The sequence below is a fragment of the Nothoprocta perdicaria genome, unplaced genomic scaffold (genome assembly GCF_003342845.1).
Source record: "Nothoprocta perdicaria isolate Ctin4 unplaced genomic scaffold, notPer1 scaffold_12, whole genome shotgun sequence".
NCBI lineage: Eukaryota > Metazoa > Chordata > Aves > Tinamiformes > Tinamidae > Nothoprocta > Nothoprocta perdicaria.
In genome coordinates this window covers 2,790,418-2,807,117 of record NW_020454316.1, presented here as the reverse complement: position 1 = coordinate 2,807,117, position 16,700 = coordinate 2,790,418, and the positions used below count along the sequence as shown (strand labels likewise).

At 56.6% G+C, this 16,700-nt stretch overlaps 1 protein-coding gene across 2 annotated transcripts in view; it reads right to left on the bottom strand.

Annotated features, from left to right (window-relative positions):
- The window catches only part of MAP2K3 (mitogen-activated protein kinase kinase 3), a 29,762-nt gene extending 15,919 nt beyond the window's left edge, over positions 1 to 13,843 (bottom strand). The window contains exon 1 of one of the 2 annotated variants that reach the window (XM_026054209.1): positions 13,826 to 13,843. In XM_026054209.1, coding sequence (XP_025909994.1) covers positions 13,826 to 13,841 — 16 coding nt within the window. In that variant the 5' untranslated portion in view covers positions 13,842 to 13,843. Of the gene's footprint in view, positions 1 to 2,227; positions 2,532 to 13,825 lie in introns of those variants that run through there. The other variant, XM_026054208.1, reaches the window with a different exon arrangement.
- Positions 13,844 to 16,700: the final 2,857 nt, after the last annotated feature.

Sequence of the window (16,700 nt, the reverse complement as noted above, 5' to 3'; positions counted from 1 at the left end):
GGAGCGGGCGGGCGCCGCTTCCTCCCCGACACAACCCGGAAAACAAGAGACCAGCAGTCCTGCCCTAAAGCTCCGCACACTCCCTGGCTCCCCAGAGCGCGCTCCAGGTGGGAATACCCAGGGCATGAGCTCAGGGCACAGCGCAGCTTCCCCTTGCTGCCGCCCAGCCCGGTTATCAGCCCCGCTGCACAGCTCCCCGGCCCCGCTGCGTGTTATCGGCTGCCAGACTTGGCCCCACGAGATCAGCGTGCGCCCAGGCAGCCCCTGCAGCCTCCCAGGGCTTGCAGGGCGATGGGAGATGAAGGGAGGATTTAAAAGGAAAATAAAATAACAAAAAATAAAAACGTAGTGGGATGACAAGGACAAGACCTTGCAATTCCATCCGTGCAGTCCCTGCTGCAGCAGTTGTTTCCAGCTCCAAAGGTGGCTGCTCTTGGTCCCTTATCACCTGCGAAGCCCCGTTATTGTCTGTCACATATGGCTGCGATCCCCCTAAGGTTGGGATGCTCAGAGCTGCAGGAACTGGAAGAATGGTTTGTGTCACCTGAAAAACCTGGGGACTCTCCCAGGGCACGGGGCGCCTGCAAGAGAGGTGACAGCTTCCGAACTTCCAAGAGCTTCCAAACCTTCTGCTTGGTGGCATCTACAGATCCCCTTCATGCATGGCAAAAGTAACCAAACAGGGGGACCCAGGACACATCCCGGCACCCCGAGAGCCACGGAGGCAGCTGGCAGCAGCGCCTGAAACCCAACGTTTTTCCCATGGATAGTTCAGCTCTGCTGACGCCGGCACCCGGGCAGGAGCCGTGCAAACGTGCTGGCCACGAGGCAGGCAACGCCAGCCGGGAGCACGTGCCACCGTGCACCAGCGCAGGGAAAACGGGGTGCCCGACGTCCCCGCACGGGCGCCTCCCCGACGTGACGCTGCGGACACGTAGCTGCATCCTTTATGCTAAGAAAGGAACCATTTCCTCCTAAAGAAAGAAAAACCACCCTTAGCAGTTAATTTTTTTTTCTCATGCTGCAGCCTTCCCCGGCTACGAGCGGGCGCTTACGTTTCCTGGAACTGCTTCATTCAGTGCCCAACGCGGCGCCTTCGCCCAAGCCCCGCTCTGCTGCGCCGCTCCCCGCGAGCTTAATCGTTGCCCTCCRTCAGCGTGGGCGGAGAGGAACGGCAGCGCAATCTAAAGAACTGTAAATAAAACTATTTGCCTGAGCCGACCTTTGAAATTAAACCTCTCTGCTGCCTCCTCGGTGCCAGCCCCAGGTGAAGTCCTGGGGGCGGCCGCGGTATAAATCAGCTCTTGGTGCTCCTGGAGCTGGAGAGCCCGGTTTGTGCTGGGGAGAGTGTTTCAGGGGCTTCTCCCCTTCTCTTCCACCCAAGGAGAGTCAAATGTCATGGATGAGGCAGAGGATATCAGGAATACAGCGCTTCCCATCCCTGCTGCAAAGCAAGAGCCAAAGGTTTGAGGGCTATAAAATTCAAGCTTTGCCTTTCCTGACAACGAAGCAGAGAGGTGAATTTGGTTGCTCTGGTCATGAGAGTCAGCTCCTCGCCGACATGCCACACTCTTTCCACTGTTAGGGGTGGAAAAAGCTACCCGTGCAAGTGGAAAAAAAGGCTCTCAAGCTGCCCAAAGCCATCACTCATCAGCCCATTGAGCTTCCCTTGCAGAGCAGGGCTCTTGTGAATAACTCGGGCTTGCAACTTCTGCAAAAGAGCGACCTCAGAGGAGGAAAAGGTGCTTCAGAAAAAAGCCCCTTGCAGTCAGTTGCCTGCAGCAGAGCGAGCTGAAAACAACCTGTCAGCTCTGCTGAATCAGAGCTCCTGACTGCCAAGTCCACGGCAGGCACTTGCATTTCCAACGCAACAGGCTTTTTTGCAGAGAGCAACCACGCCAGAGCTCCTGCAAAGCCTTGCAACTGAGGAATGCGGCCGAAAGCAGAGGCACGAGCTAACTTCACCCTTCAAATATTTTCCTTTAGCCACGATAGGCTTCTACAATTAAGATGCCTGGTTTTCAGCAATGCACAAAATATGCAAGTCTCCAGAACTTTAAAAATAGATGCCCGGCTGCAAGCACAGATCCCCCTTCCCATGCMAGCCTGCCAGAAAAGAGAAGGAAAACGGCATGCCCCGATCCGCCCCACAAACACGGTCCCTTTTAGCATTACAACCAGCCATCCGCGCGCACCCACCATGTGTTTTGCAAATTGCACCATATACCTTGCTTCTTGTCCATGGCTTCCCAGAAATGCAGAAGAGAAAGGGCACGCCTCGCYGCCGAGGGAGGCAGGAGGAGGGCGCAAAAGGGAGCCTTGCCGAATGCAGCCGCCGCCGAGCTGCTGGCGAAACCCCCTCAGCTCAGTTCAGGCGAGCGCTCATGGTCCGAGGCGCTCGCGGGGATGCCGGCGGCTCCGCTCCGCACGGAGCCGGATCCCTCGGATTCGCGAGCYGGGGGAGACGCCGGAGGTTCATGGGCAGCTGCCGCTCTCAGCTCCGATTACACTTGAAAGCTCAACAGTTGTAAAAACTGCAGCAGCGAAATAGCAGTGACGTAAACAGGAAACTGGGGGGGAGCCAGCGCAGGAGCCATTGAAGCACCGGGTTTCTAAAAGGCATCCGGGAGGGGACGTGTTTTCTTGGGACAAATTAAAATCATTCAATTCCGGCTTGCGGCTCCGGAGRTGCAGCCCACTCCTGCCTCCCCCAGCATCGCCCCGCTCCCTCCTCCCCAATGCCCGGCAGGAAAAGATGCTTGTGCTGAAAGAACAGGGTGAAGCAGCCGTGTGGACACGTTCACGGGGCCAAAATCGGCCACGTGCTGCTGAGGGATGGCAATGCAATGCATGCAATGCAACGTATGCAACACAATGCAATATACGCAATGGAACATATGTGATGCAGTGCAATGCAATGTACGCAATGTATGCAACGCAATGCAACGTATGCAACACAATGCAATGTATGCAGCACAATGCAATGTACGCAATGCAACATACGCGGCGCAGTGCAATGCAATGTATGCAACGCATGCCATGCAACGCATACAGGGCAGTGCAACACCAGCATTTTGCAGRCTGAAGGGGAGACAGGAGGGGAGTATGGACCACTCGAGTGAGGCTACAGTGCACGGCACTCACTGGAGAAAGAGATGGAAGATCCCRATCATTGTTTGGTCACCAAGGGAGTGACGGCAAGAAAGAGGTCATATTTCTTGGTGCTGCAGGTGACATGCAAATTGCTTTGTCACTAACAACTATTACCACAACAAATAGCAGAAATATTATTCCATTACAATAGCGGGACAGCGCGTAGCAGCTATTCCCGCGTGACAGTCGAGACAGCATCTCAGGTGGCAAAATAGAAATTGCTGCATGGATTTTGCAAGAAAATAGCAAGAGAGAGAGACAAAGATGCAGAGCAAAAGATTTCATTTGCAAGATAAGCTGAGCTAAACCATCCTTGCTCTCCCCCTCTCCCTCAGAAGCAGCCCAGGAGAGGCCAGCGCGATGCTGCTGATCAAAGCCAGGCTTGGCTTTGACAGCCTGCAGTTTTGATTCCGATTCCTTGCCAGCCTGGAGAGGCTGGAGCAAGTTCTTTACCTCCATCTAAAAGCAGCAAACATGCTCCCAACTTGCTCTTCACATATTCCCCAAGTCTCCGGCGGTGCCAGGCCGTGCGCGGATGCGGACGGAAAGGGCAGGGGTCAAGGTAAACGCACATACCAACATAACGAGAGCCTCTAATTTTAAATAGTGTTTACCCAAGCCCCAGAAGGGCTGCAGAGGATATTTTCTCAGGAGGATTTCCACTCCCAGGGTATAGTTTCAAGCACAGATCATCAGCACATAAAGGATGCTGACGTGGGAGCTGCTAGCACAGGCTGCACCAGCACCCAGCTCCAGCACCGCACTCCTCTCCGGACTTAATGCCAATTCCCCGCCCAAATATAAAACACTTCAGAGATTTCCTCAAACCACCCCAAAATCATTGCTGCTCCAGAGCATCAAATCCCCAGGCTAGAGGTCCCACGTGCCAGCCACGCGCTGGGAAGCACCGTTCCCTTTGCATCGGCCCCGATGGGTTTTGGCACAAAGCAGAACCGGCCCAAGAGGGGGTTCTTCTCCCCCCTTGATATTTGGGCACATCAAAGTCTTGAGGAGCGAGAGCTAAAACTGACTGTGCAAACTGCTCCACGGAGGGTGACGCTTTCCAGTGCCCAAGGATCAACACTGATATCCCACTCTCCGGAAAGCCCCGGGTGACACTGGGCTCTGGAGACCCGTGCCCAGCTCTCCGGCCCCACGGCAGCCTGGAAACGCACGGGCAGCTCTATTTTTAAACAAAGCCTTTGAACTGAATCCAGGCAGAAAGAGAACACGGTTGTCTTTCCATTCCTGCGGGACGGCATTTGGAGATGATTAATCATCAATCGGGCAGGAGCTCCTCTGCTCCGCACCAAGCGGAGCCGGCAGCTGCCCAGRGCCGGGTGGGAGAGCGACCTGGAGACCAAGGGAAACAGTGGGAATTTCCGATACGGAGAAGCAGCAAGGGGGGCTGCAAGACTCGCGCTGTCAGATAACACAGTGCAGTCCTCACCACCCAGCTCCATCCGGGGGTATTTCTAGGTTACCTGCACAACCCGGAGGGCTGCAAAAATGTTCGATTTGGCGCTTTGCTTTCGGGTTGCAACTCGCTGTTCGGGTTGCAAAGATGTGCAATTGCAGACAGGCTCCTCTCCAAAAATCCCCCACRGGGCACAGACCGGACTGCATTTAGGATGCTTGAAAGCTCTGCCAGACGGTGTTTGCATTCGGGCATTTTGCGACGTGCTGCCTGTGTGAGGAGAACTGTGCAGCCTTGCAACGACCTGTGCAAAACCCTCTTCCAAGGCGACCGCCGTTACAGGAGCTACAGCAACGTAATCCAGTTGGAGCCTCTGCAGGGATGTGCTGGGTCCTGCTGCCTCTGCATCCCTCCCTCAAACAGGATTTTCCCTAAGGGAACCAGCCGCTCCAGCACCATCCAAGAGGCCTTGTCCAGAGCTGCCGAGTCCATCCCAGCTCTATCCAGGCTATCCCGAGAGGGAGAGCAGCCCGCAAGGCGCTCACAGGTCCAAGCGGTCCCGCGGGACCAGTGCGGGCTGCGTCGCTCCTTGCAGACGCTGGCGGGCGGCCAGGAGACGTCGGTCTGGAAGCAATTCCAGCCTGAGCGTCTGGATTGCAAGGAAAAAGCAAAGGAGACGGTGCGAGGAAAAAGGCAAAGAGCAGGGTATGGAAGAAACGGAGGGAAAAGAAGCAGAACTGCTATCATCTGCATCCCRTTCCTCCCCAGCACCCTCGCCCAGGCAGTGCGTTTCCCTTTGAGTTCCCAGCCTGGAGGCAAAGCCAAGAAAAGGGCAATTTGGGGTTGATCAACTGGCAGATGACAGTTTGTAGACGAGAGAAGGAACTCGGGGCTATTTCAGATCAGGGCAGCTGGACAGAGGAGGAACGCTTTCCATTTTCCATTTCTTTTTTTCTGGGAAGGGAGAAGAGTCATCTGACTTTTTAATTGCCTGATGCAACTTGATGCCAAAGCAGAGTCCAAAGCCATGCTTTTTTCTTTCCAAAATGCTGCAATTGCAAATACTTCCAGCTGCTCCCACAAATTTGTGTGGAAAAAAAAAAAAGACCACGTATTGCCTGTCTCTGCTTTCAGTGCAATCCTTCAGAATGCATACATCTGCATTAGCTTTCTGCCATCCTCCCTCCCATTTAATTTGGGCAGGGAAAGAGTGATTTCATCTCTGCAAATGACACAAACCGGAGCAGGCACCTGCTTTGCAAACAGGATAGTGTGGAAAAGAAGGCAGCCCTCGATGCGTTGAAAGCGCCAGCCTGGGGACACGGCAGGAACAAAAGAGCAACCCAGGTGTCTCCTGGATTGCAGGGTCAGGAAGGGACGTTCTTGAGAACTGCATTTGCAGCCGGCGAACGCGGCAGGCAGCTGCTCCCGCAGCTCCAAGCGATGTTACCTTCTGGGATTGCAAATTTGGCAGCCGCCCACCCGGTGTTTATGGCTCCTCGGGGACTCCAGGCCGAGCGTGCACAGTTCACACATTTGAGATGTTACCTAAGCGCAGATGTTGCAAACTCAGCTCGGCATCCGTGAGTCAAAACAGGTCTGTCCGTCGCGCCGCGCAGCTCGGCCGGGGCAGACCGAGAACGCGGCCGAAAATCCCTCTTGTTTTTCAGCACCCAATTCTGCCATTCACCTACCTGAAGCCACGAGCATTTTCATGCTCAACTCACCCAACAAGCCCATCAGYTATCTACCTACCAAGTTCCTTCAATTACATCCATGCCAAGGGTACCTCAGGAGAGAGGAACTTGGGGAAAGCGGCTGGCAGCAGGCGAAGCCCACAGGGGAGGCTGCACATTTTGGGGGCAAACCATCCACTGAGGCCTTGGGACAAAACCTTGGATCAATTCTTTTTGTTGCCTGTGTGGTGCAGGTGAGCMCTGCTCTGCAGCTCTCTAATGCAGAGCTGAGAGCATCTCACTCCGACACTATCCGTTCTTCCTGTCCTCTCTCAGTCCATCGCTACTTTCCCCATCACATCCCAAGAAACCGCAGACAAAACAAATGCAAAGGGCTCCTCGGGGTGGAAGAGCAATGCAGGCGGCGGGTACAGTGCTGAGAAAGTCAGGATAAGCCTCCTAATCCACCCCATCCATCGCGAGGCCAAGGAGGGGCCAGGCAGCCTCGCTGGGCTCAGAGCAACCCAAAGCAGAACGCCGGCTGGATTGGGATGAGAGCACTGGAATAGGGAGACCGTCCAATTCCCCTCAGGGTCATCCTTATCTCTGCATAAAGCCTCTTGCCACACACAAACCTCAGCGCTCGGCCGAGAAGCCCACGCCAGCAGCGGCCAAGGCTTCTGCGTCACGAGGAGTGACCGCTTTGGCCCACACGACCTACGTGCAGCAGGAGCCAAGGGAAAGGGTTGATGCAGCAAGGCAAGACCTGGCCCTTGGAAACCTCATGTGGGCAGAGACAGGTCTGTTTTCCCAGCGGGAATAAGCATTTCCTTGCTCTGCTCCCCCAGCTCTAACCCAAAAGAGAGCCCAAAGTCCCACATCCTGAAAACCAGCTGGTGCAGGAGACCGGCTCCTGCTGCTAGCAAATTAAAATAATATATAGAAGCAGCACGTGCTTCATGCTTTGCAGAAGGTACCTGCAAGCATTTTGCCTTTATTCCTGCAAACTCTCTGCCACGGAGCTTAAAAGCATCCCTGAAACAACAGCTGGACCAGCAGCGTGCCGAAGCCCCGGCAATCCTGCCACACAGTGTCACCTTTCCATGTCCCTGTCCCACCAATCCCAACGGCAGCTCGTGGCCAAGACTGACTTCTCCACAGCGGGAAAACACCTTTTTGCAGCAAATCCGAGCACCAAATCTCCCCGGGACAGCTGCAGCTCCTGTCGGGGCAGCCCAAAGGGAAAATGAGGACTCGGCAGCTCCGTTCCCACGTGGCAGCACCGCTGGCTGCCTGTAAAGCAGGAAGGGACTGCGTTGCTCTGCTTGTTCCATTTTGGTGGTTTTTACTTCTTTTTTTTCCTGTTGCGCTCCTCACCCACRTCTCTCAAATCCACCTATTTTCCCCGCAGTGCAATTTTTCCGGAGTTCGGTGGAATTAAGGCGTTGCGGGCTTTTCCTGGGAAACGCTGCCTACGGAGCTGTCGTTCTGCCCTAGGAAAAGAGCAGTTTGCCGGGACAAGCCCCAACGCATCCCCAACGCTCCCAGCCTCGGTCAAGGACTCCCGGGCTGGGCGAAGGGCGCTGAGTCACAGCCGGCAGCTTCCGTGGGGCACGCTCAGCGCTTCCAAGAATCATTCTCTTCTATGTAAAACAAGTAAAAAGCAAAAATCCCTTTTGCCCTGGAAAAAAAAAGAGTGGCTGCAGGCAGCATTTTGGGGCAAAGAGGCAGCGTTCTGCAAAGTGGCAAGTGACACGGAGCGAGGAGAGGTGCTGGAAGGGGACACGGAAAACATCAAAGCTGTGAGAGATAAAGGGAAACGCGCGCTGGCTCCCGGCCACGCGACTGTTACGCACGGTTTCCCTCGCCGAGCTGTAAAACCCCGCGGGGAAACCCGCAGTTACCGAACAAGAAACGCTCATTGGATCCCAAATGAAGGGACAGGATCCCAAACTCCGGCAGCAAGGCGGCTGGCACGCAGGAGGGATCCGTCCTCCTCCGGCCACCGCTTCCCGTGGGTCATCCCGGCACCGTGGTCAGACCACGTGGGGCTCGTCAACAGCTTCTCTTGGGCAGGCGGGATGGGAAGGTGGATGGGGAGGAGATGAGACATGGAAGGTGGCCAAGCTGAGACGTGGACGGCCCAGAGGTCATCCTGGCTTTGCCCAGCTCTGGATGGTCTCCAGYGGCCACCGGTGCTGGTGGCAAACGATGCTGCAAGCCCAGGTGCCGGCCTCACCTCACCTACCACCACTTTACTCAGTCCACACGCCCATGAGCTCTCGTCAACGGGGCAGGGAGTCAACGGGAAGCATCGCCAACGAGCAGGGAGCCCCTCCACGGGAACAGGGCGGGAAGAGGGGATGATTTTAGCTGCAAGGAGAGCAGGGAAACCTCGAGAGCCAGCTGAGTGTGCAGCTGCATCCAACACACGCACGTTTGCAAGCCYGAAGAATTCCTCGGGCAACAGCAGGCGTTTTCTGGTGCAAGCACGGGGTTTTACAAGCAGATGCAGAGCACRTATATGGGACTAGGCCTCCCACCTCGCCCCCAAGCACCTTTTAAAGGCRCTTGGGAGGCAGCAAAGAGCAGCTAATGCAACAGATCAGCGCAGGATCACTTCATCTTTGGCCGAGATGCAACTTGGCAGCGTTTCAGGAGAGAAACCAAGCGATCCACAGCAGCAGGGGATGTTTAACTATGCAGTGTGGCTTTCTTAAAAGCCTCACTGATGAGCACATCTGGCTCTTATTGAAAAAGAAAATAAAAAGCTGTGTCACTGTTAGCAAGGATCTGCAGGGAGCCCCTCGCATCTTCTGGGCATCACGTCCCTTTGCAGCCACACACAACTGTGGGTCACACATTTGGGATCAACTTGGAGACTTTCCTGGCCATCCCYTCGGCTTCCTGCCCTGCTCCTTCGTGGCCTCCCTTCCCTGCAGAGCGAGCCTGAGCTTTCCCACTCGGACACCCAGCCGAGCAAGCTCTCCGCCCTGGAGCAAAACTCCTTCCACCACATGCTGCATTTGTCCTTCGCAGCCTTCCAYGGGAGAAGCTCATGCTCGCTGCTGCAGGGAAGGCTGCGTTTGCAGCTGCAGCTGCTYGGAGATGTCCAGCAAATGCCTTCCAGCAATCCAGGTCAGGACACTCTCATCTGTTAACATCAARTAAAGACAGTTGGGGCAGAGCAGAGCACCCAGTCCACCAAAAGGGACTCCCATCCTCTCTCCAACCCCTCCGTCCCATCCGTGTCACCAGCCCTGCGTGGTTGTAAGCTGTCAGATCCACCCCTGGCCTCGCAGACAAGCCTGTTCCCTTCGGATCCCTCTTTGCTCCGCAGCGTGGGCCACTGTGCTGATGTCGCACCAGCTACGGGCTCCAAATCCCAGCCAGATGAGGAGATCCCAYGGGATGCTCGGGACAAGTTCCGTACTTTCCAGCCAGAACAGGCTCCCAGCTTCCAGCCTCGGCCTCGCGGGTCACAAACCGCTTTCCGAGCGAACATCCGCCCACAGTCTCAGCAGGAAACAGCGCCGGAGTGTCACAAGAGCCAGCAAAGCCGGCAGGGTGCTCAGCCCACAACCACCTTGGAAGAAAAGCACCTACACCAGCCTGCTCCACCTCCCTGAATTTCCTACTTGACTTTCCCCCAGCYGTGCCACGCTTGCTGTAAGGGGCTCTGGAAAAGGAAAGCAGCACAGAYGGATCCAGAAGCTCAGCCTGTACCAGCTAACTCAAATCTCACGGGGTATTTTACCCCTTAGTCTCCTGGCACCTCTGAAGAAACACCGGCAGGATGCCTCCCTTGATGCAGATTTCTGTATATGTTTTATTGGAGACTGTTTGGAGCTCGGTCCTTTGGGGATCTCTGTGCAATCCCCCCTGTAGCCACCCGTGCCAAATTCACAGGAGCTGTGAATTAACGGCGCTCCTGGCTCTGCAGCGAGGATCTCCGTGACCTTTGGAGCTATGGAAAACAGGAATTACAAGCCGCTTTTAAGTCTCCTAAAAGACGCCAAAAAAAAWGAAATTAGCTGGGAAAGACGTAAGAGAACTTTGGGAGGGTGGAAACACYCTGCACCAGGAGTCACTGCAGTACTCGGCCAGCAGCTGATGGGAAGGAGAGGCTCCAAGCGCTGCCAGAAGCAGGAGCACCCACCCCGGTCACCCTCACCCAGGTCCCTGCGATAGGAGCCATCGTGCCAACAGTAGTGCCAAAATACTTGGAAATTGCAAATCCTCCCGCTGAAGCATCAGGAAACACTGACCTGCTGCRAGCCAAAAAAGGAAGTGAAGACACGTGGCTGTGAAGTGCAGCGGGTCACATCCAGGCACCTAAAAAGCTGCTTGCGCCTTCCTGGAGGAGAATTGCTCAACAGCAGAAGTTGCTTTTGAGCTACGTCAGCTTTGGTGCTAGGTGAGCCCAGGGGAGGACAAGCAGGTCCTTTCCCTCCAGATTTCATCCTTGCATCCCCCCTGCCTACAATCCTACAGCTGCAGAGCTGCTTCCTCCAGCAACCTCCTGGAGCAGGGTTGGAAAAAGAACATCCAGGACCGGCCACGTGTTGAGATCTGCTGCTGGTGACTGTGACCCTTATAGAGCTCAAGGGAAAAGACAYGCAGTGCCAGGGCTTTGGGGGTGACTCCTTCCCTCCACGTCAGCAATTTGCTAAATACCACTCAGGCAAGTTACGCTGACTTGAGAAAAGCTAGAGATTCTGCGTATTTTTGTAAACATTAGCCCTAACATAGCAAGATTATCCCGAAATAGCAAGTGATGCTTTCACACCTATCTTGATCCCACCAGATAATTTGGATCAGCCAGATATGGGCAGTGGGGAAAGGAATTAAGCTGAAATCCCTCCTAAGCTTCACGTAAGCCACCCAAGGTGTTTATCTGAAAAGCTATGTTTAGTCGGGAGCCGCGGAGAAGCTCCCTCGCCCAGCACCATTCCTTTCCCACGCGTCACGGGCTGCAGGGACACGCATCCCAAAACCTCGGGGGCGGACGGCAATGCCGTGACTATGTCGGAACAACAGCAGCCGAGCGCTGGTACCGCAACCACCGAAGCAGCCCAGCCGAGAGCAACACCTTGGAAGGCTCTATCTGCTCTCCGGACTGTTTGCAGCCTGAGAAGGGGAAGCAACGAGGAAAAGAAAGCCCAAATCCACTGGATTTCCCTGCGCAGAGCCAGCGTAAATGCAGGTCGTGCTGCAGATGCACCAAGGGAACCAGAGGAGACCACGTTGTGGATTCATCCCAGTGCTGCATCCTGCAGCACCCGCAGCCCTGGCAGTTGCTGCCCTTGCACCGGGTGCCCACGGCCCCTTTTTTGAAGCCTTCCCGAGCGGGAGCCGTCCGGCCACGTGCTCCTGCCCGTGAGTCAGCAGCTCCGCTCCGAACCATTACAAATCGCTGCTGATTCAGAGCCTACGTACCCAGCAAACAGGAAACGCAGGTCCACATTCCCTCCGTTTAAGACACGGATCATTTAAAGAAAGAAAAAAAAAAAGGCACGCCAAAGTGTGTTCACCTGCTCACATGGCTCCTGACTTGGAGCTTCCTGTGTATCACTCCAGAACAAGGAAAAAAAGAAACTGAATTTTATTCTAGTGATAAAGAGAAGCAGCATTGGACCCCCTTGGGTCTCTCCTGCTGSTTCTGCTCCATCCCCACTTGCTGCTCATGCAACCGGCTGCCTCCAGCTCCAAGGCATCAGCACAGCGATTTTTCCCGTCTCCCTCAAAACCGAGCRCGCGGAGTCATCCCGGGCCGATACCTGAGGACAGTGACCGGGCCACCTGAGTCACGGTGCTGCTCTATAAATAACGCCCGTGACGCACGCTCACGTGTGCCAGCGCAAGGGGAAACTCTCTGACACACGCGTGTGCCCTGGGCCGCAGGCGCATCCCGCGACACATCCAACCCCTTCCATTCCAGCAGGTTGGAGGCCAAACTGTGCCGTTTGCAGGTGTTTTCCTCCAAAATCGCATGCGTCCCAGCTGCAAGAATTGTCCCGGTGCAGAGATGCAAGAGGGGGACGCAGCACCCGCAGGCGGCAGGACCACCCCGTGCTGCCCTCGCGCAGCAGGTTGCAATTGCAGCGGATGCTTTGGAAGGAGCAGGGAGCATCCCTCGGCATTCCGGCCGTGCCGTAGGGCTGCCCAGCCAGCAGCCTGGCCCTCGTGCCGCAGTTTGGGCTCGGCAGGTTGGGAAGCAGCGTCAGCCCTGCTCAGGTTCTGGGCATTTTGCTCCCAAGAGGTTTCAGCGGACAGAAAAACACGCTGCCCAATTGCTCCATCTGGTGAAATCACGCGTTTATCTACTCGGGCATCAACTCAGAGCACCCAAATCGCTCCCGCTGGCCATCAGGATACGCTACCTACGAKCAACTTAAGATTAGTTCAACCCAAACCCTGCAAAAATCACACACGGGCTTTCAAGCACATGCAGAGATGCTGCAAATCAAGGGGAACCCATGAACCTCACGCACACGTAGATGCAGGAGATTCTGAAGGAGCAAGGACAGGGATGCTGTCTCCTCCAAGCTGTCTCTAAAGAGCTTCCCATGCTCTTGTTCCCTCATAAACAAATTAATTACAAGGGAGAAAGCTGGGGAGATAGTCTTGACTTCACCTAACAGAAGCCTGACACGCAGYCTACCAGGGCTGTGCTGGCGGGCCACCAAAGGCGCAGATAACAGGAAATTTATACAAGAGAGATTGGGCAACAATTGTATATCTAGCATCCTATCTTCTCAGTTTACATAAGACTTAATTATTCCATTAGATCTTAATTAAGCCAATAATAACGCAAGGAACATGCAGGCGATACCTAAAAACTTGCATCACGGCGACACTGTCGGAGGGCTGAGCCCCTCGTCCCCAGCCCCAAATTAACCGGAGGTCCCAGGGCRCCCTTGCCAGGCGGCTGGGAAGGTCCTGGCTGCCCCAATCCCTCTGGGAAGAGGGACCCTGTGCTCCTGCCACCGCGGTGCCCGGTGGTGCTTGGCATGCGCCCCGGGACACGCGGGATGTGCCGGGCGATGCCTCTGGATGCGGCCAGGGTGATGCTTTCGGAGCAGCGGGCCGCCGGATGCAGCCGGAGGTGCCGTCGCACGTGCTGGGCGATGCCGTGGGGAATTCCAGGTGCCTCCGGGTGCTCCCGGCGGTGCCTTCGGACGTGCTGGGAAACCCCTTTGGATATCCCTTGGGTGAGCCCTTCCGAAGAACCCAGCGACTCCGTGCAGCGTGCTGGGCTGTAACAGCTCAGSATACGTCCGGCAATGCCTTGGGATGCACCGGACGACGCCTTCCGCCGTGCCAGGCAATGGGATGCACCCGGGGGTGCCTTGGGATGCACCAGGCGATGCCCTTGGACGCGCACGGCAAATCCCTCAGGATGCTCCGCGCGACGCCTTGCGACGCTCCGGCCACGTCCAAGACGCGGCGGCCGCTGCCTCGGGCTGCGCGGGACGATGTCCCGGGACGAGCCCCCCGATTCCCATCCCCGTTCCCGCCGCAGCTCGCAGCCCTCCCGCCCGCGGTCCCCCCCGCCGCCCCGCGGCGCCCCCGGTACCTCTGGGCAGCGACATGTCGGCGTGCGGGCGGCGACGCGACCAGCACCATGCCCGGCCCGGGCAGCACCCGCCGGAATCCGCCCGCGCGCGGCACGCAGCGGGGGAAGAGCCGCGGGGCGGGGCCGAGCCCCGCCTGGCCCCGCCCCCGCCCACAAAGCATCGCTCCTACTGGCCCTCCGCCGCGGGGGGGCGTGRCCACGGTGCGGCCCGCCTCCCCGCGGGGAGTTTTGTGGTTCTCGGGGGGCAGTGTGAGGCTGCAGTGAGGTGGGCGGGTGGGTAAGGGGGTTCGCCCCCTCCGTTTGCTCCCCAGGCCGGCCCCGTCGCCCCGAAATGGCGGCTGGGGGGGAGGCCGCGCGGCCTCGTGGCGGCTGCACCGTGAGGGGCCGCGCRGGCCTCCCTGGGCATCACATCCAGGCAGCATCGCCCCCCAAGTGCGGGCAAGGCCCAGGGCTGGCCTGCCCTATCCGCAGAGCACAGGGAAGGCGCTCCAAGGAAAGCTCAGCCTTGCAGAGCCCGGCTTTCCTCCAGCCGCCGTGGCGCAGGCGAGCCAGCCCCTGGGCAACCACCCTCAAAGGGCAAATGAATTACAGATCTTTGAGAGCGGGAGCAATTCCCCTCGGCGGGGCCGTGGTCGCTTCCCCGCCTCTCGGGCCTGTCCGCGCGGGTGAGGAGCCTCGTTGGAAAATCCCACTCCTGTTGCTCCRTGGGGCAGGAACGGGGCAGGAGGCGGGAGCGCTGGGGGCCTCCCTGGCGCCTGGCCCTGCGGATCTCAATCGGCAGCTGGGCTGCAGCTCCAGGCCAGCCCTGCAGACGGGTTTGGGCTGGCTCRGCGGTTTGCGTGGGATTCCCTGGGCTGCAGGGAGCACCGGGGCGCAGGGGACATGTCCCYGTCCCCGGGTGGATGCGACGGGATCTTCAGAGGTGGGAATGGGAATGTGGACGCGCTCGGCATGGCAAATCTCACMGGGGCTAAGGAACGGGAGCATCATTTGAGCCATCAAGTGGTTCGGCCATCTCTTTGGAGCCGGGACCCAGTTGGCTCTCGTGGGCACCTTCCTSTTTGTTTTGCAGCCTCTAAGAGCCTGCTGGAGTTGCGGCTTTTCCTGCAGCTCCTGCTCTCTGTGTGAGCTGCCCCGTGTTGCATTCGACTGTCTCCCTGCCGGATAAGTGTGTCTGAGAGTTTGGAGCGAGCTGAGATTGCGGCCCGAGGCGGAGGTAGTGGTCACGCACAACGGCAGAGCAAGACGTCCCAGCAGAGCTCAGGAGTTCCCAGAAACTCCTGCAAGGGCGGTGGATTTTTAGCATTCCTGGAAGGCCGTTCCACATTTCTAGGATGCTATAAGTAAATCCGTGGATCCAGAAGGACAGAGGGAAAGGAGGGAGGCTGGGACAGACCTCGCTGAACTTGTTGGTGCTCGAAATTCAGCTTTGGTGGCTGCAGGCGAGAGCTGGAGACCATCCCAAGCCAGTGCAAAGAGCCTTCCCTTCATCCRCGCTCCCCCTCTCCATCCCAGCCCTGCGGATCTCCAGATCCCAGCCCTGCTTTTCCAGGAGCATCTCCTGCGTGCTCATTGGCATCAGCGCTGCCTCCCAGCCCAGACACAATGCTGGATTTGGCCCATTTGTGCCGGGCTCCCCTTGCCCTCGGGCTCGTGCCGCTCATTCCTTCCAGCCTGCAGATCACGCTGGTGCCGAGCCTGCCGTGGACATCCCTGCCCTTCACCTGCCCACGGTGTTTTGCCCTCGTTATCCTCCAGCCCGGGAGCCTTGGCGAGGCTGCCGGGAGGGAGCGATCGATCCCCGCTCGCCCAGCAGGCTCCTAACAAAGGACGGGGTTGAACCTCAGCGGCGGCTTCCCGGAGCCGCCGAGCGACGTGGGACACGTTTCCAGCCGCTTTGTGCCGTGGCTGACAAAGGAGCCGGCGGCGCGGGGCTGCCGTACGGGCACGTGGCGAGGCCAGGGATTTACATTTGTTAGATTTCCCTAGGTGGACAGACAGCGCAGGGGGACAGCGCCGCGTTAGTGACTTTTCCCCAGCCTTTTGTGTGCCAGGAAGGAGCYCAGCGCTTCTCCCACCACAGCCAGCCGCTCCTGCAGCCTGTCGGGCGCTGCGGCTCCGAGGACTCTGCCCAAGAGCAGCTTCCAGCTCCGGAGCCTGCGACACGGAGCCTTGGAGCAGCAGGAGCCAAATAAACCCACTGCCCTGCGGAATCAATCCGTGCATCAACCCAGCCTGCAGGGAGCAGGAACCAGGGACGAGGAAAGAAACACTTAGCCTCACAAGATGCTATTGAAGTGCAGACCRTGCTGATAATCAATTATTGCAGACTGATTTTATTTTTTTTCCTGTTATACAAGCAGCCACCACCCTGCCCCACCAGCCAACCGCTGTGCATCGCTTCCCGCACATGCAGCTTCTCCCTCCCAGAGCTTTTGCTACAAAGAGACCCAGATTTATTTTATTTTATTTTATTTTATTTTATTTTATTTTATTTTATTTTATTTTATTTTATTTTTATTATTTTATTTTATTTTATTTTATTTTATTATAATTTTATTTTTATTTATTTTTATTTTTTTATTATTTTATTTTTCTATTTTATTTTATTTTATTTTATTTTATTTTATTTTATTTTATTTTATTTTTATTTATTTTTTATATTTTATTTTATTTTATTATTTTATTTTACTTTATTTTACTTTATTTTACTTTATTGCAGCGTGGACACGGCCAGCGGCGGACACGGCGCTCGCGGGCGGCGCGGGGACCTCCCGCGCGCCGCGCGTGGGCCGCCCCGGGCGCGCGGCGCCTTTAAGAGGCGCCCGGGCTGTATCAAAACAAACGGGCGGCGCCGCCATTGGCCGCGGCGCGG